The sequence below is a fragment of the Dryobates pubescens genome, chromosome 1, assembly GCF_014839835.1.
Source record: "Dryobates pubescens isolate bDryPub1 chromosome 1, bDryPub1.pri, whole genome shotgun sequence".
Lineage (NCBI taxonomy): Eukaryota > Metazoa > Chordata > Aves > Piciformes > Picidae > Dryobates > Dryobates pubescens.
The window spans coordinates 62,259,973-62,286,278 of record NC_071612.1 but is presented as its reverse complement, the minus strand read 5'-3'; the positions used below and the strand labels follow the sequence as shown (position 1 = coordinate 62,286,278).

The 26,306-nt window shown below is 43.0% G+C and overlaps 1 protein-coding gene across 1 annotated transcript; it reads left to right on the top strand.

The window, feature by feature from the left end:
• Positions 1-26,306, top strand: RHOA (ras homolog family member A). The gene is made up of 5 exons (XM_054166994.1): positions 1-144; positions 17,744-17,901; positions 20,793-20,913; positions 24,060-24,190; positions 25,177-26,306. The coding sequence occupies exons 2-5, from the start codon at positions 17,746-17,748 to the stop codon at positions 25,348-25,350; spliced, it is 582 nt and encodes a 193-aa protein (XP_054022969.1). The 5' UTR covers positions 1-144; positions 17,744-17,745; the 3' UTR covers positions 25,351-26,306.

Sequence of the window (26,306 nt, the reverse complement as noted above, 5' to 3'; positions counted from 1 at the left end):
GCTGAGCTGAGGGAGCGCAGCGCCGCGTCGCGCCGGGCCGGTGAGCGCGCACGCCCCCGCCCCGCCCGTTTCCGTTCGCCGCTGCTCGAGCTTGGGCCTGTGGAGCAGGAAGCGGCGGGAGCGAGACCCGAGCGCAGGCCGCAGGTACCTGGAGGGGGCTCTCCGCCACTCGGGGAGCGGGAAGGGGCGGCTCTCTAGCATTCCCTTGCCTTCGCAGCGCTGCTGCTGCTGCCGGGTGGGGCCCGCCTGTCCCCGCGGGGAGCCCGCGCCGAGGCCTGCGGTCGGGGGCGGACGGGCCCGGTTGAGCCTTCCACCGACGGGACCGGGCGGCATCGTGCGCACAAAAGAGGACGGCATGTGTAGCGGCCCGGTCTCTACCCCGCTGAGAGACCCCAAGTTTCCGGGGCCGGTAACGGGGCCTTTTCCGGGCGGGCGGGCTGGGGCTGGGGCGCGGCCCCGGGGACTGCCCTGCTGAAGCCGCCCGGGCCTCGCCCGGTCCTTGGCGTCTGGGCCGCGGCGGGGACTCTGCTCCCGCCAGCCTAGCTGAAGGTGGCGTCTTCCCCCCTCCCTGCCGCTTTCCCCCGCCGTGGGGTGTGACACGAGTGGGCACCCGGCGGTGGGGGGTGACTCGGCTGAGTGGCAGCTTGTTGTGGTGACGTCACCCGGGTGCGCGGGAGGCGCCGCCACGCCGGAGCGCGGGGTCGGGCCGCGGGGTGAGTCGGGGCAGCGGGCCGGGTCTCGGGGCCCAGCCGCACCCGCACGCGTGGGCCGCCCACGAGCTCCTCGCCGGGCTGTCCCTCTGTTGCGCGGGATCTGGCCAGGCGTTGGTGCCTGCGGAAGTGCTGTCTGGATTCTACTGGGGCTCCCACTCGTAGCGACGAGAGAATCCAGTTCTCGGGGGGCAGCCGCGAACTTGTAGTGCTGTGTCTGGGCCGAAGCCGATGCGGCCTCAGCAGGCCGCGGGCACGCGGACAGGGGGTAGTGAAGAGCTCGGATTTGGTAAAACCAACTTTTAGCGCTATTGGCTTCTTGTGGCCCAGCAGCCTTCCCTGGCACTGCAAATCACCGGGCTTAGAGTTAAGTGCTGCCTAAACCTTCCTGGCTAGGAAGCCTATTCCTTTAGGGGCGAGAAAAGCCTAGAGACTGCTCTGATTTTGTGTTGGGAGCCTAACCCCCCAAAAAAAAAGTTACTATAGAGGTTTGTAGGCTTTCAGTTATTGCAGAGGCTTAGGACAAAGTATTGTTCCCAGTCAAATGATCCTTTAACTACTTTGATATTCCTTTAAGTCTGTCTCTGCGAGGTGTCTGGAGAGGGAGTTTGTTTGTTTTCAGTTGGTGCCTCATATCCAGCTTTTGTTTCTCTCCCAGTACAGTTCACCTGTTTGTGACAGGGAGCCCTTTGTGAGCGGCAGTTCCTACCCACCCTTTCTGTTTGTAAGGCAAACTGGGAGAAGACTATGTCCAAAAGCTTACCCAGGGAATGCGAGGTGCTTGTCCCCCCATCCTCTGGAGCTTAGACTGGTGACAGCTCTACTGTCTCTGTGGTTTTAAAACAGTTCACTTCTAACAGCAAACTTGTTTACCTTCTATTTATCTTGGGAATCTCAAAAATCGGGTTTAAGTGTTGTTTGTGACTCAAAGTATAAGATTCTCCAACAGCCTTATTGGGGATTTTTTTTTTTTCAGTAGGGAAATCTAAAGTCTCTTGGAAAAGATTATTTCTGAAAATATTTATGCTGAGGGCTCTTCTGATGTATCTGTTGTCCCTTCCTCTTGCCCTGCTCTAGCTTTACCCAGGTCTTCAGCCACACAGCACTGAGATTCCTGTTTCAAATATGCAGGCTAATTCTGGCTTTGATTTGGACCAAGACTGCATGTTTAAAAAAAGAAAAATTGCTATTAGCCTTATTTCACTTTAATTAGTTCACTGGAATGCTTAACAGCATATTCAGCGTAACTGCCTGACATAAATTAATTTTAATGGGTGATTTGTATCACATAACATGAGAATATGTGGGGCTTTTTAAAATAACTTCTCAGGACATAAATATACCTTTGCACAAGGGGCAAAAGAAACTCAGTCACAGAGCTCAGCTGAGCAGCTCTTGTGTTATCCCTCTTAGCTCAACAAACTCACACTCTGGCTGAGTGCCACAGCAACTGAGCGCCAGAGGCGGGGAGTTCTCTGAGCCAGGAATTGACAGTAAAAACATCCTAAATGATCTTAACTGCCACCAGGATGTAAGGCTAGCGATGGCTCTTCAGATAAGCAAATTCCAAATAAAAACAACTTGATAGTTTGGAGGAGCTTGGAAATACCATCATCTTTCCGTGTTTTTTATGGCAACTCTTGGTTTTCTTACTTTTTGCACTTCATCCCTTTTTTCTCCTATTAACCTATTAATGTTGCCCCAGATCCTGCTTGGCTGCTCTTTACACTGTCTCTGTGGCCCACTCTACTCTAGAAATTTCTGACCTTGACTGTTACCTTCTCACTATGCTAGCCTACTGTATCTTCTTATTCAGTCTCTCTGTTAGGTTTTATTAGATTTTTTCCAAGTCTCCACTCAGGCACCCTTTTTTACCTTTTATGCTAAACTCTTCATCAGCTTGTGTTACTCCATGTACATTTAAACTGTCACACACTGCTCTGTTGTCTTCAAATTCAGTTTAACTAATGTGGAGGAAAAGTTGAATCAGTGTGTTTGAGGAAGTTGGCTCTTTGATAAAGGCCTTTAAATCATAAATTGATCTGAGTCTGTCCTAGTAAACAAGTAATTGTGGTGAAACCCCACAACACTGCTGTGCACCAGATGACAGCTTACCTTCATTCACAGCGATACAGCTGTGCAAATGCATGATGGAAATCCTCTGTTCCTTGTCTGTTGGTGGGACTGCTCTCCTGCGGCACCAGGCACTGTATAAGTAGCTAGGTATCTAAGCAGAAAGAGGATGTTGCTTATTACTTTGGAGATCATCTCCAATCTAAGCACAAATGCCCTGAAAGAGCATCTCTAGTACAATGGTTAAGTTATCACTGCTTTAAGCCATTTTACACTGTTATTGTGTGTCTGGGTGCCTTCTGGCCTTGATGTGATCTCTGTTTTCACCTCATTCTGAACCATGAATAAAAGCTACCAATAGCATAATTGGAGTTGGTAGGGCAACTCTGAGTTGTGCATACTCTATTCTGTCCTTTTCCTATCATCATGAGCGGCATTTGAGGCAGTGAAGAACCTAAGATACCCGTAACCACCTTTTAATTATTTATCATCCACTGTTGCATGCTAACAGCCAGTCCTTCCTAAGTGAATCATCTAATTAAACAAATCAGAACGAGGTTTGCTGTCTTTCTCTGACCAGCCTTTGTGACCAAGGTCCGTAGTAAAAGGAACAGATGGAGAGCCACTAATATACCAAATAAAATTGGGCACTACACCCACAATGAATTTGAGGTCTTCCTTTTCTCAAGCTCTGACAGTTGTGGGGGTTTTGTTAGCTTTTCTTTTATTGTTGATTTAATCAGAAACAGGACTGAGTTCAATCACTGCGCAGTTAATTAGCAGAGCTTTGCAACAATGAGTAGTTCCTGTCTCACCTGACTGTGTACTGACATTGAACTGTCACATTCGGAGGTGACTGCTAGTGTGAATGTGTACAAAGTGATTCCTCATCATCTTCACAGTTTTAAAGAAGGTTTTCTATGTGTGTGTCAGTGTTTTAGATGAACTAGCAGCTCTCCAAGTACCACTTATCTCTGTTTGCATTCTTCACTAACATTTCATTTTTCTTCTATTTTACACCTGGAGGCTCTTTGTTCTTCACTATCTATCTGCCATGTTGAAGTTGTGTTTGATGAGAAGGTCATCTTTCAGGAGGATCTTGACTCAGTACTAGCAAAGTGAATTGGCTCTTGTGTGTTTTTTTTTGAACCACAGTCCAAAAGCTGTTTAAAAAGGCTGGGTTCCATGTAGACCGCAGCAGAACCAGGCTTCTGCTTTCGAAATTGAAAATGTTGTTGGGAAGATTTTAAATTACACCGTGGAATGTTGACAGATGAGAATGAACCTGCAGTTTGGAATAAAGAAAGTATTAGAAATAAAAATACAGCCTTCAGAAAGTTCAGGCCATGATGTTGACCAGAAAAGTAAATAAGAAAGTGAACTCTGGCAAGTCAAATGAAAAGTTTTAGGTTCCTCTAGAAAGTCTGAGTAACATCATGCTAATAGCAAAAAAAAAACCCACAAAGTCGAAGTACATCAGAAGCAAGAAAGGTGCTGAAGATCCAACAGATGATGATAAAGTAAAAGAAATATTTGATGATGAAGCTGTCAGTAGAAAGTTAGATGACTTATGTGCATTCCTGTTTACTGTGGAGGAGTCCAAAGAGGTTCCTGTGCCAGAAATTCTCTTTATGGGGAACAGGGCTCATTGGAAGATCTGTCTCCGCTTGAAGTGTCAGCAAATAAGTTTTTAGAGCAAAGTGATAAATATACTTACAGAATGCCAGGACCAGATGGTGTTTGCCCGAGGGTTCCGAAGGAAACTCAGGCCTGAAATGACCGAATTATTAATTACGCTGTGTAACTTCTCACTTTTAATACCTTGAAGCCAGAGAAACAGAAGATGGCTTACATGGTAGCAGTTCTTAAAGATAGTTCAGCAGGGTACCACAGAGTTCAATGCTTTTGAAAAAAAAAAAAAAACAACAATAAGTAGATTGACTAAAAACTAGCAGTGGAGAGAAAGTCAGTGTGTCTTTTAAACATCTCGACAAGCATAGAGAAAGAAAGTTTGGGACAGCGGAAGAATAGAGATCTGTGTTACACCTATACTCTTCAGCATAGCCATGAATGACCTAGAGATAAACTGTGTTGAGTAGTAACAGAAGACAAGAGCTGACCATGAAGAATTACAGCTTATCCTTCTGACACTGCATTACTGGCAGTAAAATGTCAAATGAAATTTGTTTCAGATAAATACAGAGTTGGGGGAAAACCAACTTTGCTGCTGCACTGATGGTGTGAAAGCTCATTATTGCCACTTAACGAGGAAGATCTTGTTGTAATGATATGAAAATGAGAGTTTAATATTCAGCAATGATTGTATGAGAATGTGTGAGGGTCTTTGGAGAGAGGAATGAAGAAAACAGAGGGTTGCATCATGGGTTTTAGTTACTAGCACATTGATTACTGTGGGTTTGTGCAAAGGAAGATGGCAGTTCAACTAGAAAATCAAGGCGGCTGAAAAGAATAATCAGGGATAAGGTATGAGTTCCATGCAAGGGGTGCTTAAAAAAATTTGAACCCTTCAGCCTAGCAAAGACATGACTGAGCACAACCTGGCCTAGATCAGAACTGATGATGCTGCTTCTGCAGTCTGCACAGAGTCTGCAGAATGCAGCACCACAGAGTGCTTTGAGTGACAGGTATTTTCATGGCTTCAGAATCAAACACTGGCATTGCAGAGGGAAATGCTATCAAATGAGCTGTTGAGCACAAAGATTTTGGACAAAAGCTGGAAACTGAGGAAAATACACTTGCAGAGGTATCAATGTGTTTGTTCCTTCTTTGAGTCATCTGAGATACCTGCATGTCAGGCAGTATGTTGGATTTGGGTAGGTGTTTGATCTGAAACAGGGCAGTCTCAACATCTGCCTTGTGGTGTTGGGAGGAACACAGGTGAGAGTATCAACTGTGGGTACAGGAAGATGGTTGTCTGGAGGAGTTAGTGTTAGTTTTTCTTGTCTATATTTGCTGCTGTTGCCAGCTGTGGAGCAACAGTGGGTGCCCAAGGACAGAGCCATCTTGCCCACGTCTTCCTCAGCATGTGGGTACCCCGCATCCCATTTGCCATTCCAGAGCTGTCTAGGAAGAGAGGACATGCAGAACATAACTGGTACAAATGCAAAGCATTTCGCAGCTTGCACGCGAGTGGAAATCCACAGATCTGCTATAATTACCTCAATATTAAGCCCTAATCTCATTTTGTGCGAAGTAATCTTGGGACTTGGTATTGCATAAGAGAAGTGCTCTCGTAAGTCATCGTGCTTAAAGATAACAAAGACCTAGTCAGTAGGGGCAAAGTAACAAGAATGTTAAGTGAGGGTGGAAGGACAGCAATGGCAGCCATAGATCCTGAGGACAAAATGCTGCTTTTTGCCTGCATAGTCCCAGCTTTGCCTTCAGCCTTGGAGAGACACTTGTCATGCTAAAGTAAGGCAGGGGAGAAATGCTGGAATTTGTCGTCTTCCCTGGGTTCTGAAATGGTGTTGGTTTATTAATTATGTGAAAATAGGGAGGTGAACAGCATAGGGATGAACTTTGCAGATAGTTGAGGGGAAAAAACACAACTTGCAGTAGACCAGGAAGACCTTGCTAGGTTTGTTTGCAAAACAGGATGCATGGTGACAACATTAAGACAGGGTTTTGCTTGCATATATTTCTGGCTCAGTTTCTAACAATTTTGGCTTAAACAGGCTTAAAAAAAAGATGTTTCAGAAACCTTTTGTGATATTTTTCCCCAATCAAGTGTTGAAAGCAAATTAAATAACCTCATTTGGAAAGGAAATGAAGGCATCTGTTTTGTTTGCACTTAAAACAATGCAAGAAAGCCCTACAACTGGAAAAGGAAAAAAGAAGAAACTGAAAGTAGAAAATCCAACATAGAAATTCAAAGAATGAAAAGTAACTGGGAGAAAAAGGGAGCCCAAAGAGAAAAATTACTGAGAAATTATGGATCTGAAAGGCTGAACTGTGATAGCAACAGCAAAGTTTTGCCATGTGACCTGTGAGGATGCCTGCCTTTGCTTGGAACCTAGCTCATCCTGTGTGCCCTTGTCCTTGTTTTAAAGCCCAAATTGAGCATTCATCTTTTTCCAAGCACTGCTTAGGATCTTAGCAGTGTCTGTCGTCGTTTTCTTCCTCTGTTGCATCTCTCCCAGACTGTCCCTTCTCCAGTTCCACCGTAGTTGTTCATACGGATGCTGTTCTGTGGTTTAATCACCTGTGTTGTCCTGCTCTGAGTCATTTCTCATTCCTTTACAGTGTTTCAACTGCAATCAAAAGTCACAGGTGTGCTTGTGGATCAGCTTAGTGATGTCTTTGTTCATTTTTTCCCTAGGTCTTAATCCTAATTTATATTTTTTTTTACACTTTTTTCTTAGCTCTTCAGAATGTTGAGCTTCTATTTTAAAGGGATTAACTATCTAACCCAAAAATACCTCCCTTGGGAGCAGCAATCAGGTCCCTGGCCATCATTTCTGAAAGGACATTAAATCTGATTTTTACCCATGTATTATTTCCCATTTATCTATTTCAAGTTGCATTGCCTAGGCAGAGAGTCTGTTAAGCTTCTGAAACTCGTCATGGTAAGACCTTGTCTTTATTACTTGAACATCTTGGCATCATCAGAAAATTTTGTTGCATTGCTATTTTTCCTTGCCTTTTCAGGTTATTTAGGACTGTTGAGCTGCTTGCGTTCCACTGGTGACAGCTCTGTGACAGCTGAGCATTTGTTTTCTATCTGCTTTTCTTTCAGTAGTTACTTATCCATACACAGGGAGCTCCCCTATCATCAGGTAGTTTCCTTATCTCTAAATAAATTGCAAAAAGGTCAAATGGTATTGCATGCCTTATCAGACCAGGCAGACACCTCTGTTGTGAGATTTAACTCAGCTCTGGCCTGAGAATTTAGGAGGTTTATGTAATGTGGTTTTTTTTTTCCAGAAAGCTCTTTACATACTGCAGCAGTTTAAGGAATTTGAAAGAATGCTAATATGAAGTAATAATAAAGAGAAGTAGGACAACCTTAATGATTATAATCCCATCAGACTAAGACATCAATCCCAAGTACAATAATGGAATAAGTAACTAAGCATTCAGGAAAGAATTAAGGCAATGTCACTCAACCTGGGCTGGGGGAAATAGAAACGATTAAGTGTTAATTGTTTCAGTTTGGTTCTTAAGTACAGGTGTTCATCTTGGCCTTCTCTTAGCACTTGACAGTAATTGCACATCATTTTCAGTGAGAAGCTAAGCTAGGCCAGTACAAAATCAATACCCTTCATATTAAATTTAGTAGAAAGAGGACATCTTTAAAAGGCAGGTGGAGATTCAAGTGAATCTGCATCTAGTGAGAACATGGAGTTAGCTCTTGGGCTGTATTTCTTACCAGTCACCTGGCAGAAACAAAATGCTAGTGTGAAGAAATTTGCAGAGGCCAAATAAATGAGGAAGTGACAAATAAAACTTCACTGATAGTGCAGAAAATATAACTAAGTGCTGGAGCAAAATGCACGGTAGAGATTCACTGTTAATGCCCGTTTTTAAAGTCAAGATAGTCTACACCTGAGTTAATGCAGAGTGTGAAAGGTGTGCTCAGCATAGCCAAGCTGTAGCTTGTTTGCGCTTGAAATGCAGCTCAGGGTGTGGTTCTCTGATAGGGCATGAGTGGCTATAACAGCACGCCCTTGTCAGAATGGGGGTGTCCCTCACAGCTCTGGCTTCTGGGTCTTGTGTCGCAGCAGCCCTAGTGCCTTGACTGAGGGACATTTTGGGGTGGGAAAGTATATGGTGCTGTGCTTCCAAGGGTCCTCCTGGCTGAAGGACTACACAATGACAAATCTACCTCTTAATTACTCCTTATACTAAGAGCAGCCGTCTGATAGATCAGCCAATTGATACTGTCAAAGGTATAAAGGTATTAAAAAAATCCCACTCCAAGTCCATGCTAGGATGCTTCAGATTGGGAGCTCTCTCATCTGAGCAGCAGAAAGAGGAGTGAGATTAACTGTTCGCTCTCTTTCCATTTTGGAGTTAAGAGGCAGTAAAAGAAACTAATAGGGATAATTTTAAATTTGAAGGAAGTGGCTTTACACACAATATGTAATTAAGCTGTGGGAACTCCCTCCAACAGGATGTTGAGAGTTCTGGAAGTTTACATGGGTTCAAAGGGAGTCCAGACAAGCTCATGGAAGAGAAATCTGTTTGACGTTACCGAATTCATGGGAACCACATCTGACCCAAGAAGAGACTGGAGAGCATGTTAGGGGAAGCACCTCATACCTTTTTCCTCTTCTGTAGGAATCCACTCTTAAGGTCATCCTCAATGGCAGGTGCTGAGTGAAGAGACCTAAGTCCAAAGCCAAAGTGTACTCCATTTTATATATGTGTAGATTTGTAGTAGTGGATGGTCTCTGTGAGTCTTGAGATGTAGGAAGTGTAAGTTTAGCTGCAGGGACAGGTTGGTTCCTTGGTCAGTGTCCATGCTGGAGCTGCTTGTGGGGTGCAGTGCTGGGTGTAGAGGGTTACACAGGTCATGGCTTAGGTGTTTTCACAAAGGGTAGTTTGTGTTTTTCTGGGAGTGTTTGGTTGTGCTGAGGCATTGTTCTGGTAAAGCATAGGCAGGTGGGCTCTGCAGGGAAGGAGACTGAAGCAATTTTTCTCTTTCCCGTAGTGGTGGGAGAACATTTATCAGAGTCCAAAGCAGTTTTCTTCTCTGAGAGTTCAGATGAACAGTATGTTGCCATACAGGATTAATCCTGAAGAGGAAAGCAAGGGCAAAGGGTGTAATTTGATAGGATGAATCCAGCTTTGAGACTTCACATGATCTCTCAGATTAGAAGTACTGTGTCCACATGACACACAACACAGATCTGCTACTGGCTGCCAATTCAGGCTTCCTCAAGAACTTTGGATGTGGTATCTCCTGCCTTGTTGCAGCTGCTGTGGAGGTAGTATAAACAACATGTTGTGCTTAATTGAAATGCATTGTGTGCCCATGTCCATTGAACACCAATTTGGTGCTTTTGGATAACTGTTAATGACTGCAAAAACTCATCAGTCATTAAGGGTTCGCTAGGGCTGGCACTGAACCAACGTCATTAAGACCTAATGCAGTTAAGCTGACCCTGCTCCCCATTCTGGTGATGTGGTACAAAGAGGCTTGAGCTGGTTATTTGTGGAGTTAGCTGAGATCTGGTGAGGTTTATTAGCTGGCATGGTAACATGGCTGTCCTTCTTCCAATTTAAAACTTGCTCTGAAAATGCACAGCTATGTTTGCAAAGCACTTTCCCCAAACTAGTAAAACTTGCTAGACTTAAGCATGGTTAACACAGCCTGAGTAAACTGCTAGCAGAAAACTGAATGTTCCCCTTGCCCTGTCTGAAGACCTTTCTGAAGAAACTGTGTCCAGTATATTAATCCTGATGGATTCTATGCTGACCTTCTGTGCCAATTTTTCAATTGTACTTCAGTCTTACAGTGGAACACTTGCATTTCTCTCTGGAGTACATTTAATGTGCAATGTCAGTAGCTTGCCCTATGCTTTGCCAGGCCTGGGACTCTTCTCAAATGTTAAATTTCATGTGTAACCCTCCAGAAAAACCCCAGCAGATATCTTTTTCCTTACCAACTGCTCCCACATAGTGCCATAGTTGGAAATAGGTCTGTTTTGCAGTACTGTCAAACTGCTTTATATGCTGGATGCTGTAAGGAGTATAAATATAGTTGTTTCCCAAAGGCCTTGTTAGCAATGCTTTAAATAATGTGGCTTATCAGTTTAGCAGTGTCCACACACAGATTCAAGTAAAGCACAGAATTAAGTAAATTTGGTCTAGCTTTACTTTTAGTGCAGCTGTACTGATGAGTTCTGTTTTGGATGTCCACAATCAATACACGGTGACTTGCTGCGTCTTCTGGTGTATGTAGTTCTTCCAGGATTTTAAGGAACCCTGAAGCAGAAGCATGGGTTGTATCTAACTCCATTGTGTGATTGAATCACATTTTTTCTTTTTTTTCCCCTCTTACTGCAGTCCAAAGGTTCTTTGCTATCCACTTTGCAGCTTCTGTAAGAGGTGAATTGGGGTCACAGTTTCCTTCACAGCTATTGCTATTTAAGAGCATGGTCATCCTGTATGTGGGGGCAAAAATAGCATAACACACATAGGCTTGTGTGTGCTGAAAGGAGGTGATGTAAGGTAGCATGAATATCATTTCAACAGCAGACTGCAGTGCTTCTGACATTTGTTCATACATACATTCACTAATGAAAAATGTAGTGCAGAAAAAAATACAAAATGTGCAGTTGCTGACATTTTCCATTGGGACTTCAACAGTGGGGAAGGTTGAGACACTTACCTCCTGTTGGCAGTTAAACAACTGCTAAATGTGGGAATCCTAGATTGTGCTCTAGAGGAAGACAGATTTCAGTGGTTACATCTTCCTGCTATCCTTTTCCTGGCCCCATTCTCTGCTTATAGTTTTTGGACCATTTTGCCCAACCAAATGCTCTGTATTCCACCTTAGTTTCTTCACCGTCTGTCTACAGTTGCCCTAAAAGCAACCTATTTGCTTTTGAGATGATCTGCTTTCTGCTCCAAGCTAGTTTGGTAGTTCTCAGTTCTGAGGCTGGACCTTCCTAAACTAGAAGACCACCTAAGATAGAAATAAACCATGGGAAATGCCTGCTCATTCATGTCCTTTTCATCACTGTGTCTTTGGGGAAACGTGTTCCTCCTTCCCCTTCAGTTTGAGCAAAAGTCAGGACATTGCAAGAGTAAATTCAGGTCCTGGTGCCGAGGTAGTTCTCCCCTGTGGTAGGTAGAGGGCAGGGCTTGACTGGTCAGGGTAGGGGGATGCTTGACTAGCAATTTAATCTTCCGGTCCCTTCTTCCTCCTGCTGGCCCAGGACAGAGCTGACTGAATTAAGGGGCAAATGAAGGAAGTGAGAAGTGCTAGGTTGTAATTCACTCAACAGCAAACTGGTTTAGGTGCTGACTGTGGGGGAGTGGACAGGAAAGCAGTCTTCACAAGATTTCAAAAACTTTGCTTTCCAACATTTTGGTTTTAAGAACTTAAGCAAGATTAGGTGGAGAGAACTTAAAGGATGTTTCCATCTCAGCTTCAGCAACAACATTAATGGTCCTGCTAAGCTGCGTCTGCTGAGTTCTTCCTGGCATATGCAGTAGTCCAGATCTTTTTTGACAAAACTTAACTTATGCAGGGGATCTGCCCATATGGTGTAGCAGGCAGTACAAAGTTGGTAATAGTTGATTGGGAATTGAAATTCAATCTACTCAGGGTACCTATGTGGTAGTAAAGGGCTGTTTCTTCCACCTTGCTGCTTTCTCCAGGATGAGATCCAGAGCAAGACAGGCAAACTTGGCATGTTTGTTACCAGCTTATCCAACTTCAGAATGTCACAGCATGTCCACAGTCTTCCCTCATGCTGTGTGGCCTTGGTTTTTTCAGGAGAGGAGGCACTGAAGATGTTATTCCTTGGAAAAATAAGTAGCATGTTGAAGAGAACAGTCAAATTCCATTGCAGTAAACAATAGTACATTGGGGGGGTACATTTAAAACATTTTCCCCACTTCTTATTCTTCCAGAGTATTTGCTAGATTCTCTTAACAAGCAGGGCTTTATACTGCCTGAGTCTTGGAGCATCACTGCACTTAGAAATAGCAGCCGCATGTAACAAGGATATTAGTGTGGCAACTCTCAGCAAACAGGAGCTCCTTGTGTTGTAACCTCCTGTGATGTTAGTGGGATTGAGTAAACTATGTCTAAAGCTCTTGTAATACCTGCAAAAGGCACTGGGCTAGGCTGAGGAAATGTCATAATTGAATCTCTTCAGATGAGTCACTTGAGTCATGTTGTGAGAGTTTCCACTTTGAATCTAGCAGCCTAGCTGGTTTTAAGAATCCTATAAATGCAAAGGTGGGAGGAGTGGTTCATGTAAGAGTAGGGAAAATTGCAGATCTGTCATCGTGCTGCAGAAGACAGCACAGATTCCCTTAGAAGATGACTGCAACCATTCTGCTGTGCTGACTGGTATAGAATATTTCTTGCTCAATGTTCCATGTACATTGTCAATGATGCTGTTCCAGCAGCTTTCTAGATTTATTGGTCTCTCCCTGCTCTATGCATTGTGTGAAAGGATGAATGTGTAGCACCTGTGTTCAGCTGATGTGAGGTAGTTGTAGCTGCGATTTGATCTATTTGTAATACCCTCTTAAGTAGTTCATATAGATTTATTTTCCCCCCCACCAACCTCTAAATGTAGACACATTCCCTGGTGACAGGCTGCACTAACTAACAAATACTAACATGCATGTACAGCTACTAACAAATACTAACTTGCATGTAATGTCAGCAATATACATCTACAGTGAAACATTTTAGGCTAGCAAAGTGCTTTTTGATTCTCATGTACTGCTGGTCCAAATTTGATGTATTTCCAGGCTTCAGAATACTTGATTAAGAAAACCAGAGCATGTCAAAGTGCAGCAAAAAGACCTGACTGCTGTGGTTGCTGTTGGATGTCCTTATGATGTGCATCACCAAGATGTAGCTCCATTCTAAGCAATCGATTTTGTAATTTAAGGTACTACGGAGATGTTGCTTTTCTGACTATTTGCCAGACCTGACAACGCCTTACAGCTACTGACTGGATAGGCATATAGTCACGTTATCTAAAATTAATTAGCTAGAAGATGCTCTGAATTAGGAAATTATTATTGTAACTATGCTAATACAGGAATTATGGGCTGCTGGTGCCATTGCCAGATATCTGCTAACATTTCAAGACCAAATATGGGGGCTTGGGACACTGTAGCACCACTAGAACAATTTCCATGTGCATGGAGGCCTTCAGTGGTATACACATGAGAAGAAAACTGGATGCAGGCCCAGCATCAGTGTTTCTTCCTTAACATCCACAGGTTGAACAGAAATAGAAGGGTGTTGTTCTGGCAGCAAGTAAAGGTTCAGCCTCACCAGGAGAGAAGAAACTTCTAGATTATAAAGCTGTAAAGTTTGTAACCGCTAATGTCAGGAAGAAAGAAGCAGTTGTGATGTTTGGTGACTACCTTCCAAGATAGATAAGAGGGGTTTATGTGGAGACCTGAGGCATCTTTGTCTACCCAGCATTTATAATCTAAACTGTTTCTAAATATCTATATCTAAATCTAATTTCTGTAATCTAAACTGAACGTTTATTGAAGTCTGTAAACAAATTAGCCTCAGCCTGTGCTGCATGCCCAGGGGGATGCTGGAGGTAAGCAAATTGAATGGGCTTTGGAGGCAAGTGAAAGCTTCAGGCCATATATGTGGTGATCTTCACATCCTGAAGTGAATTTTATACAACATGTTTGTTCTGAGGACATTATGCAGAAGGAATTCTTCTGTGGTAATGCTCTAGAAGGTGAAACTAAACTAGGAAAGATGAAGGTGTCACAGCTCATCAAGAAGGATAAGGTAGTGGAGGATTTTTGCAAGTGTTCAGTGGGGTCCTCTAGAAGTTGGTGATGAGGAAATTTTAATTACGAAGATATTCAGTGTGCTAAACGGAAGGGACTGTTCAGCAAGTCTGAGATGTTTTGTTGATCATCCTGCACATCAAAGATGGTGTGCAGGGGAGAGTCTCTTGAGGTGGAACTTAAGCAGTGGGAAGGAAATGGTTGAGAATACACTGCTGATGAAGGGCACCTTGATTGACAGAGTGGTCTTCCACTTGAGTACAGCTAATGTCAACAGATTTCAGGAAAGATTCAGGCAGGGAAAGTTTTGTGATAAGCTTTTCTCAGAGCAAAAAGATAGCGAGGAGATAAAATAAGGCTCCTGAAATAATGTTTTCTGTATGAATAATTTTTATTCAAGCTGTTTTTCCTTTTTCTTTTTTTTTTTTTTTGTTAGGGAAGGGCTTCTAGAAAGCACTACATAAATCATGACTTTTTTAGGGTTTTGGTTGTGTTTGTTTTTTCAGAATTGCAGGGTTTTTTTAGACCTTAGGCATAAGTATGTAGAAAGCCAAAGCATAAAATGAGGTTCAGCTGGCAAGGAACATCCAAAAAAAAAAACCAACCACTTGAGTGACAGAAGTATTTACAGGAAGATAAAGGAAGAGGTGATCTGATAATCCACAGAAAAAATCCATAGGTGATACTGGAAAGGTCACCTACCCTAGGTGCTATTGCAGGTAACACAAGTGATCAAGGGCCAGAGCCCCTGCCACTAGCAGAAGAGGGAGGACACTGTGGAAGGACAGGTTTCATCATCCACCTACTTTGTCTTCAGTGTGGTTTCATCAGTGACCTAGATAATTATCTGGGCATAATGATTATTAAACTTGCATCTGAGAAAGACTATTAGGAAGCTGGAGAGGGAGAGAACTAGAACCTGAAGGTAGAGTAAAACATAGAGGAAGGATAGATAAAAGCATGACAATAGAATATTCAGCTGTGTGAACAGAGAGCAACTTACTAAGTAGCAGTCCTAATGAAAAAAGATCTGGGACTTGTCCTGAGTTAAAAGCTGAATGCATCAACAGTACTCTCTTCTGGGGGGAAGGGGAAAGTGACATCACATACTTCCAGTATGGTGCTTAAGCAGCAGTATATCCTAGAAGATCAATACAATAATCCTGCAGCTCTCATTAATGCTAGTAAAGCCCTAGGTGAAATACTGAATTCAGCTTTTGGGCTTCATGCCTTGATACATTTGTGCCAACTGGACTGTGCCCAGAAGGGAGCAACAGGAAAGTCTAGGAAATATGATTTACAGAGAAAGCTTGAATGAGCTGGAGTTGTATTGCCTGAAGAGAAGACTAAGTGAAGGCATGTATTCTCAACTGCACTAGAGAAAGGGAATAATCTGTTCTCGAACGCCCATGACAAATAGGATAAACAGTATTTGGCTTACATTACATCAAAGCAGGTTGAAGATACACATTGGGGGAAATTTTCTCAGTAAATATTGTGGAACATGGGGGCAGACAGCTTCAGAGGTTTTATTGGACACAGCATTACAGTTTTGAAGGGCAGATTAGACAAAGCTGACATTAGAACTTGTAAGTTGTTGATCTTAACTCGGTACAGGGTACAGATGATTTCCAGTTCTGTAAAAATCAAGTATTACTATTGCTAGAAAGTATTCAAAACCATCTAAAACCACTGAAAGCAAAGCTTTTTAGGGCTTGGATCATTTTAAACCTTCCACAAATGTAAAAATAACCCCAAATCCCTAAGTTACATTACTTGAATATGGGTACATGTATATTCACAAGATGAAAGAAGTTCATTTTAGAGATAGGTTTGGATTACTTGAGCAGCTGTCTCTGACTAAGCCATGTTCCACAAGTCCGTGAGCCCTTGCTGCTTCATGGGCTGAAATAGTCTTTTCCTGTTTGCACCTGGAGCAGAAGTACAGCATCTCTGCAATGTCCACTGCTTCTTCACCAACTAATAGCACTAAAGGTTGATTTTTGATGGTTAATTTTACCTTTATATTTAGTTTCATAAGGCAAGAGAAGAAATGGGGGAAAACCCCACGTTTTTCGTATGTCCTTTAATTCTCTGGTCTGCTTCTAGGAGCCCTGCTCCCCTAGCAGCCCTAGTCATCCTAGTAGAGATTTGTACTGGGACTATCATGGCAAATGTTAATTCATAGGAGTGCTCCTTCTGGTATTTTGGTCATGCAGTGGTAGGTATTATGGTGTCATTGCTGCTTGCTCCATTTCCAGGAAGTTTCATGGGATGACTAAGCAGCTTTCCCTGGAGTGCCTTTATGTTATGGAGAAGAAAGCAGTCATGCATGTGTCCTCATTCCAGTTCCTTGTAGCCAGGTCACTCTCTGAATCTCTGGCTTACTCCTTCCATGGTCACAAATAACTGCCTAGGGTAAAGACAGCAGGCACAAAGTACTCACTCAGCTTCAGAGTGCATCTATGGTGGAGGTTTTCTAACGCAGATGTGATTTCTGCATTCTTTAACTCACATGAGGCTTCTGCCCTGTATTTGCCCAGTCCTCTTTAGGCCTGTATAAATTTCCTGTGTCTATAGCATCCTCATGTTGAGGTTCTGAAGGCCTGTTGCCTTCTGGTGGGCTTCGTCTGTGGAAAGTGATGATGGTGAACGAATCTCTATCCATCCTATTTGAGCCTTGTAGAAACTTGCCAGATCCAACACAACCATCTCCTTCAGTCCCACCCTGAACTCTAGGCCTTTGTTAAACATTTTCAAGCTTGTATGCTACCTTTTTGAGGCCCAAGTTGCCTGTGAACAAGACATAGATGTCTATGGTCTCAGTCCAAATCAATACATTGAACAGCAGCGGTCCATGTGGAGCACCACAGTGATGTCACCCTCTGTATCCCCACTTAATGTAAGCTGATACCAGGCTATATTAACCTGGCAACAGCAATGTCCAGAGAAAGCAGATTAAGGAGTCCTAAAATCCTTTCCAGTGTGGTGGTTCTAATTTGAGGAACAGGCTGGTTACTGTGGGATCCTTCTGTTAGTGCTCTGACATGGCAGCAGATGCTCCTCAATCCAGCTGACTAGCACTTGGTAGTAGTTAAAACAATTGAGCGTGACAAGAATATGTTACTGCTCTTGGAGCTTATCTACTTCGGAGATGGTTTTCAGAAGGTGCTCTTAGTGCTGCTTGTTCACTTGCTGTCTCTGGATGTTCCTGTCTCAACTTGTAGAACAGATGGAGAAATGCTAAGTGCTAACTTCCTTTCTTTTGTTTTTCCACCCAGCAGTTGACCAATGTCTTGACAAGCACTGGGGAATGTTTTTCTCAGAAGGATGGGATTCCAAATACCTGTCTGTATCTCTAAGGGACATGTAGACCCAATTTGAAAGTTCTTTTTAATTGAAAACTTAGTGGTTGTTAATTATTGTTACCTCGGTTAAAAGCTGTGCCAGAAGAATTAATAAGCTGTTGTTTTGTTTTTCAGCTATGGCAGCCATTCGAAAAAAGCTGGTTATAGTGGGTGATGGTGCCTGTGGGAAGACCTGTCTGCTGATTGTATTTAGCAAAGACCAGTTCCCTGAAGTGTATGTCCCCACCGTCTTCGAAAATTATGTAGCAGATATTGAAGTGGATGGAAAGCAGGTATGTGTAAAGCTGCTGAGGCAGCCCAAGTCAGCTCGCCTTTATTCACAGCAGCACGGACACCTCTGCACCTCTTCAACAAGTGGTTAGCGCACATGCTTGCTGCTTATGTTGTAGATAGAAATATCAAGCATGTCCCTGTGGAAAAAATACTGGCCTTGCTAGAACCTGCTCATGTCCAATGTCTTTTTAACAGCCTATTCCCAATCTTGTGCAAGTTGAGATTGGAAAAACCGTGCAGTTATTCCAAGTCGAATGTTGCAGTAGGCAGCATATCCTGGCCAGTACCAGGACAAGAGGACACAGTCTCAGGCTGCGCCAGGGGAGGTTCAGGTTGGATGTTAGGAAAAAGTTCTATACAGAAAGAGTGATTGCCCATTGGAATGGGCTGCCTGGGGAGGTGGTGGAGTCGCCATCACTGGAGGTTTTCAGGAGAAGACTTGATGGGGTGCTTGGTGCCATGGGTTAGTTGTTTGGGTGGTGTTGGATTGGTTGATGGGTTGGACGCGATGATCTTGAAGGTCTCTTCCAACCTGGTTTATTCTATGTATATGCCAAGGACATGGGGCGATTAGCCTTTGGAAACATGTAGTGGAGTGCCTGTTTTGATAGGGACCTAGTATTGTGATTAACAAAGACTAGTTCCTGAAGAGAGTCTCTTCTTCATATCCACTCCTGGCAATGGACAGGATCCTCTCCAGAACAGGTGACTGACAGGCTTCAAAGGGGTTTGATTTTGGTAGTGTACATCAGCATCATCTTTCCTACTTGTCTGAAGAAGTGCAGTTCTTAGCTGACAAGTGTGCCCACAACTCACTGAGCTTCCTTTTCAGCTTGTACTTCAGTATTTGAGTCATTACAAGTATTTCATTTTAGTTTTAAATGTTTTGAAAATCAGACTTCAGACTATGACCTCTGAGTCCTTTTGTTTGCCGAAGTCTCAGGTGCCTGCTTTGCTGCAAAAGGCAGTCATCGGGGAGCTCTTTCTGAACACCAAGATAGTGTGTGATGTGCAAAACTGTCACTTTTCAGGATCCTTCAGAACACAGTGGACTCTCCAGATTTGCACCTTGAAAACACAATTATTTTCAAGCCATTTTGTGCAGCCGTGATGCCTCTGTTTTGTCATCATGACCACACAGAGCTGACTTCAGTGCCATGGGTCCTCACGTCAAGCGTGGTTTTGATGTTGATTTTGATGAACTTCCTTGTTTCACCTCTTGTTGTGGCATCTGACCTTGCTCTGAGTACAGCTGGAACGTGTTTCAGTCAGTTCTAGTTCAGATGCAGTGACAGATTAAATGAAACTGCTTAGTTTCAGTCTTGATTTGAGCAAAAACCTTCTGAGCTAGTTTTGGGCTTTGTTAAATTTAATTTCTTCCTGTTACAGGCATGGATTATTGGTGGGTTTAGTCATGATAGTTCATGCTATTTGAGTCTAAAAGAGCTTTGCTCTCCCATGGTATGAATGAGTCAAAAAAAAATTACTTCTAGGCTACTATTTGAAGATGGTTTTCACCAGAGTGAGTTTCTGCAGTTTCCATATTGTATCTTTAGACTCCAAGAACTCTTGTTAAAAGTATGTACAGTATCCATTTCTCACTCATCACCTGTTCAAAATTCCTCATTCCCTTCTGCTTAGGTCCCTGCATCTCTGAACAGGTCATGTCTTACCAGCTGTATGTGGCCAGTATCTCAGTAAAAAGTGCCTGAGTATCTTGAGCTGTGTGTTTTCTGTATGGAAATGTCAACTGACTTTCATTTAAACTAGACATTGTATTTTATCCAAGCACTTTGTCTTCAGGCAACTGGACTACAAAAGCTTGTAGGAAAGCAGTGCTTAAGACTGATCTGTTTGACAGCTACTTAGCTCCATTTTTGTGGAAGAGCATTACCAGAAATGTTCATTAGCCATCTGAAGAGACAACAGTGATGGTATGAGATGCATTGTTTAGACAGAGCAAAGGGGCCGATTCCATTGTCTTAGGAGGGAACCCTCAACAGACATGTCTGTAAAAAATACCAGCATTTGCCACAAAATTTGCATTTGTAAGTGCAGAGGTGACACTGAGAAGACTGACTAAAATAAGGAAGGCTTTTTCTCATATGTATGTGTAACTAAGGGTTTGTATCCTCACAGTTTAACCCAAAAAGTAGCTTTGTCCACTCAAGCTCCCATTTGGGTTCCAGTTCTGCTTGTCTGTCTTTATCTGAGCTGCTCTGGACTTTTTTCCCCATAATTTTTGAAGAGTTCAAACAAGAAGGAACTCGCTCCATTGCAAAGGCAGATGCATAAGAGAATCACAAGCAAAGAGTATACCTTAAAAGCTTGATTCTAGTTTTTAAATTTCCTAATTTAAATAACTGCCTATTCCTTATGTAGTTTTAAACAGTGCTATTGGGATGACTTCCTCTAGTTCCACTGTAGGTAGAAATATTGAGAACATTACCTACTTACTCAGTTCTTAGTATCAAGAAAACACAAATCATGTTTATTTCAAAGCAAAATGCAAGTTTAAATCCCTGCAGTGATGGAGTTTTAATGAACTTGTAACCAAATAAGTATAGTTGTGACAAGTCCCAGTTGTAAAGCAGTTGAAAATGTGTGTAACCCTAAAAACCGTGTAGTTAGAGGTACCACTTCCACTGAAAACTGAAATGCTTGTCAGAGATTCCCAACCCTTTGGAGCAAATTCTCTTTGATTCTTCTGTCTTGTTTTCCTGCTGATACTTCTTACGTCCTTTCAGAGGATCAGCACTGGTCATGGACATAAACCAGTGTCTAAACCAGTGTCTTCCCCTTTGGGGCGGCGTTGACTGGAATATTTAGTCGTCTTCTGAATCAAAACGTCCCTGGTGATCTGGTTAACTGCCTTAACTTTCTTCTGCAGGTGGAGTTGGCTTTGTGGGATACAGCAGGACAAGAAGACTACGATCGACTTAGACCACTTTCTTATCCAGATACCGATGTTATACTTATGTGTTTTTCAATTGATAGTCCTGATAGTTTAGGTAAGTAGATCACTAACAGATTCAGAACCCCTTCTCTGTGTCACTGCACTCCCCTTGGAAGTCGTGCTGTAGAATAGGTTTTTATGTGCTGCAGTGATGGCAAACGTTCCTTGTTTCTCAGTTCATACCGGTTTGCATGTCTAGTTTTCAGATATTAAAATCTTATAAGAACCTGCATTCTTCAACCATACCAAGTGACATTTTGAAAGCTGCAGCAGCAGACTGTGTTTACCCAGGGCTCTGCTGCATAATTCAAGCAACGCTTGGCAGGGCAGCAGCAACTTGTTCTAGGCCAGCAGCTCCTTGGCCTAGATCAGCACCCCCAACCCAGCAACGTTTTCTGCTGGGCCAGGGCAGCATACTGTGTGCTTGTCCCTAGGGAGGTACTGTCTTGGTGAACCCAAGCAGGCTGGAAGGCTGTGGCTGCACTATCCTGTGTCCAGCAGCTCTGTGAGTGCATGATGTCCAGTGACTGGCTTGGCCCAACAAAGGATGATTTCCCCCCACCCCCTTCTTTTTCTGTTCTTTAAAATGTCATGTTATACAATCAAGACCATACTATATCCAGGAAAACAAAGTAACTTCCTTTCTCTGTAAATGAAAAATACAGCTTTGTGGTTTTATCCCTTCCACTGCCCCCACCCCCTCCTTTTACTCAAGAGAGATCAACTTGAAACACTCTGAGTTATTAATCCCAAATAGCCTGAGGTGTTTTGCTGTCTGCTTAGTGGGTGAAAAACAGAAATTAGAATTATGCCAAGGGGTGCTTGTACTGAAAGGGGGAGTGGCTCTCTTACTGGTGGAAAGAGTCAGAAGCTGGAGACTTCTACTCTTGTAGTCTGCTTTCTAGTGATTGACATCTTGCTTGTGATGCAGGAAAGAGAAGCAAAGAGTTGCTTGATCTTTCGTTTCTGAGCTCTGAAAATACACATTTCAAAAACGTGCATGTTAGAGAGGCACCTCTTCTGTGTGGAGTCCAAGACTGAAAACTTCTGATTGCTTTAGAAATCTGATGCATAGATATCGATGTATTTGATCTTACAAAGAGATTTGTGACAAGGGTAAGGAGCAGGAGATAGAGATGCTCTTAATTCTGAGATTCGGTGTCCCTGCAACTTTCCTTTCTGTCCCTTTAAAATTACGACTCCACCCAGTGTAGTCTCCTAAACAGATAGATCATGGCAGTGCTTTCTTAACCAGGTGAAACTCTGGAAAACTTCCTCTCTGATTGTCATTGCTGAGATTTGTTCAATAGTGTGTGAATGCAGATAATGTTAAGGTAGATCTCTAGGCACATCAGTTCTGAGGGGTGTGTGTGTAAGACCAGCTGTACTCTCATAAGAGCTTCTTGTACAGTGACTGACTCGTACTTGTTGGTAACTGGTCAAAGTTATGTCCATGCATTGGGCAGCTCTTAGCCAGGAAATGTGAGAGGCTGCTCTGCTTTTTCTACTAATGACAGGTGTCAAATTGTTCTAACTGTAAATGGGATACCAGTTCACTCTCAAATTCATTAAACCACTGAATCCTTTGGAGTTTTCTACTGCCAGGGTAATCACAATCACTTTAGGCTTTTCTACTGCACTTCTCATCTATCATACTGGTGAACCCTGCCTCCCAGAGTTGAATTTAGGAAGAAACACGAGTGAGACAAAAAGAATCCAGGAAGCACAGAAATTCAGTTAATAGAGGGAGGAAGATTAGTCCTGATAATACAATGGCTGATTACAATGGTAATACAATGGCTGAAAAATGCCAGCCCTACCACAGTTCACAGAAGGTTTGAGTAAATTCCTTCATATGCTACAGCAGCATTACAGTCTGTCTGGGATAACATTTGGTATTTTTGCTCAGTCTCTTCTCACCTTGCCTCTGCAGGGTAGCAGCTATTGAATGGGCAGTTGGGTATGAAAGTGTCTTTTTAGAAAAATCAGTGCCATCCTGACATCAGGGAAATCCTCATCTCTTTCTTCATTCCTTCCACCTGATCCTACATTTAGAGTCCTCATCTCTCTGCGAAACCATTTGAGGTTTAGTGGCAGCAGTGTGGTGTTTATGCCTGGTGTGGCTGTTAACAGCCATGCACAAGGTTTGAGCTGGGCTCATTTCTACTGTACAGGCTACTCCCTGGGCAGCTGGAGAGCTGATTAACTGTCCACCCTGAAAACAAGATGGGTTACTTGGCCCTGGAGGCAGGGAGAGAGGGGTTTAGTCTGATCTTGGCTATTTCTTCCTTCCTGCTCACCAGTGTCAGGGCTTTTGTGTCCCTCAGAGCAGCGGATCAATCAGGGAACTGCCAGGCAGCTTTTCTGGTGTGCAGTGTCAAGAGGCCTGCACCCCCTGAGCATTCCAGGTGCAGCTGCAGAATTGCTGATTTGGCTGTGGTTCAAAACCTGGTTTCAAAATACTTGGTCTAAGTTGTTCTTTCAAGCAAGAAAACAATGCCAGAATAGTGAATGTCTGTTCAAAACCTGAATGGAATTTCATTAAGATAAAAAGGGGGTTTGTAGCCTGCAGGTACATCCAGGTGAATCTCAGATGTCTGAGAGCTTCTGAAATCAAAGCCAAGTGTTTTGGGCTGCTCAGTACTTCTCCCACATAGCATTTATCAAGGTTTTACTTTTAAAAGCCCTAGAGTCTTCAGCGTGCAGATCCATTTTTTAAGAGGTCATGTAGGGAAGTTGTGCTGCAAGGAAATGTGTCTTGTATGAGAGTGCAAATTCATTTGCTGCAGATAGGGAGAAATGGCAAATCTGGAAATTACTTACACAAAGTCTTTGTGTACCTCTAATTAGCGTGTAGAACAACATTTCTGCTGAAGTTAATAGGAGAGTTCAGAGTGGTTGTTTGATGTTGCATTTTATAAGGAAGAAGTGATGTAAATACTTGCTTCAGGATTGTGCCTCTCTTTAGCTTCTGGAGATAAATAAAATGTTTCTCTTGAAAATATTCCATGACACTCTGTTTTGGAATTCTGCATGCTGTTCTTTGAAGTAACCTCATGCTAACCCTTGTCAAGTGGCTCCTGAAAGATGTAGAGAAACCAACAGTTTAGGCATCCTTCATCCTTAAAATTCCCATAGACAGGCTTGTCTTTCTTAGTGACACCATTTTAGTACAGTCATACTTCTATTTATGTTTCCCAGAAAACATCCCAGAGAAGTGGACCCCAGAGGTGAAGCATTTCTGCCCCAACGTGCCTATCATCTTGGTAGGAAACAAGAAGGACCTGAGGAATGACGAGCACACAAGACGAGAGCTGGCCAAAATGAAGCAGGCAGGTTCTCTTTCTGATGGTCCTACAAGAAATGAAGAAAGTCTGTAGTGATTGTACCAGAGCATTAAATGAGCATCCACAGCTTGCTGCCAGCTTCCTATGGGCTGCGTAATGAGCACTTATCCTTGACAGAAAGCAGAAAGTACATACTACATTTAATTGAGTGTGTCTTGTTTCACATTTGGAGATTTCTCTGTTAGAAAAAGGCATTCTTAACAGTGAAAATGGCTGTGTTGAGTTACCAGCAGTCGACTGCTCTGCCTGACGGAGACCCTGAGGTAAAAGATAGAAAGGAATTAACTAGGGGAGACACATCAAGTGCACGCTCTCTCAAGCTGTGCTTTAATGTTGTGTGTTCAGGGTGTGAAACAGTTTTATTGGTCGATGGTTTGAGGTGATGAGCACAGATGCTCTAGCTCATTCCTGAGCCTATCACTAGGCTTCATTTTCAGATTGAGTCTGAAACCCACCCAGTTTGGGTATGTGACTGCAGGTAGTCTGCTCTGTCCTGGACTTCTTGCTCCTGTTGCATAACATTTGGGTTTCTACAAAGACTGAGGGAGGGAAATAATTACTCTGGGGATTTATTCATAGACTTTTGTTACAATTGTGGCAAAGAGTCAGACAAATGTTTACTCAGAAATAAACTCACGTTTCAAAGGGTCTTACAGCCTTCAAGTTCAGAGGTGTTAGAAAACTGATTGTGTCCTCAAGCAGTGGCACAGTGTGCAGGCATACCCAGGTCTGTGATCCCAGCTGGGCTGCATGCTGCATCCTGAGGAAAATATGCAAATTTTATTGTAAATCTACATTTCTCATGTCAAGGATCACTCTCAATTGAGCAGTGAGTTATTGATTAACTGATGAATTACATGCACTTAATCCAGAAATTCCATTGCCTTTGGGAAGCTGGATAAGAGAGGGAAGACTGGTGTGCGCCAGCGTGTCTTGGGGTCGTTCTCACCTGTTGGCCTTTGCCCTTACAGGAGCCTGTCAAACCCGAAGAAGGAAGAGATATGGCAAACCGCATCGGTGCTTTTGGGTACATGGAGTGCTCGGCAAAGACCAAAGACGGTGTGAGGGAGGTTTTTGAAATGGCCACTAGAGCTGCTTTGCAAGCCCGGCGTGGCAAGAAAAAGTCCGGGTGCCTTCTCTTATAAAGTGTGGCCAGAGGAAGATGGCCAAAGCAGCACCCTGCACTTGAGTAATTTTAAAGTGCTGTTTATTAATCTTAGTGTATGATTACTGGCCTTTTTCATTATCTATAATTTACTTAAGAGATTTAAAAATCGAGTCATCTTGCTACCAGTATTTAGAAGCCAACCATGATTTTTATAACAATCTGCATCAAATTCATCTGTGCACCCAAGGTTAACCTCAACATTCCTCTAACAAACCTTTTCTGCACTCACAGGATATGCCAGGCGCTAATTGAAGACAATTCTCTCTCTTCTTTCTTCTCTCTAGAAAGAGAAAAAGCTGTCAACAGAGGATTGGTCTGTAACTACTTTATAACTAACGTTCTGTTCTAATTGAGTACAACAGTTACATGGCTGTATGTGGAATCCAGTGTAGCTTCAGTGCTATCACATTTAGGAAGATCTGATTTTCATGGCTCAGTGGTGTAAAACATTAGTTTGAAAATGTGATCACTCTGAAATGACCAAGTCCCATTCAGCTAAGGAAAAGTGAGGGTTCTGTGGTTTCATGTTAGTTACCTTTTAGTTACTGTGTAATTAGTGCCAGTTTAAATGTATGTTACCAAAAATAAATCTATTTACCCCAGCTTAGATGTAGTATTTTTTGTATAATTGGATTTCCTAATACTGTTACTTGTAACCTCTGCGTTAAGGTGTTCTGGGTTTTTTAAGAAACTGTATTTGAAAATAAAGTCCGATGGAAAGCAGCTGATCCTCTTCCCCTGTTCATTTGTAAGAGGCTGACCCATTTGAATGATTTGAGTGGTCTGCACACCCAGGAGGAGTTTTTTCCATGACGTGCCGTAGGGATGAGAAAAGACAGCCTGCTCACGCTCAAAGCTTCTGAACTGTTCAGTTGCCTTAAGTTCATTGCTGGACCCAGTTTCAAAACTTAAAAAAAGGAAAAAAGAGGAAAA

Excerpts from the sequence above, each read along its gene's own strand:
- RHOA (XM_054166994.1), top strand. The coding sequence starts at position 17,746 with ATGGCAGCCATTCGAAAAAAGCTGGTTATAGTGGGTGATGGTGCCTGT. Across the intron at positions 17,902-20,792 it reads TTGAAGTGGATGGAAAGCAG|GTGGAGTTGGCTTTGTGGGA; the intron begins GTATGTGTAAAG and ends TTTCTTCTGCAG. Across the intron at positions 20,914-24,059 it reads TGATAGTCCTGATAGTTTAG|AAAACATCCCAGAGAAGTGG; the intron begins GTAAGTAGATCA and ends TATGTTTCCCAG.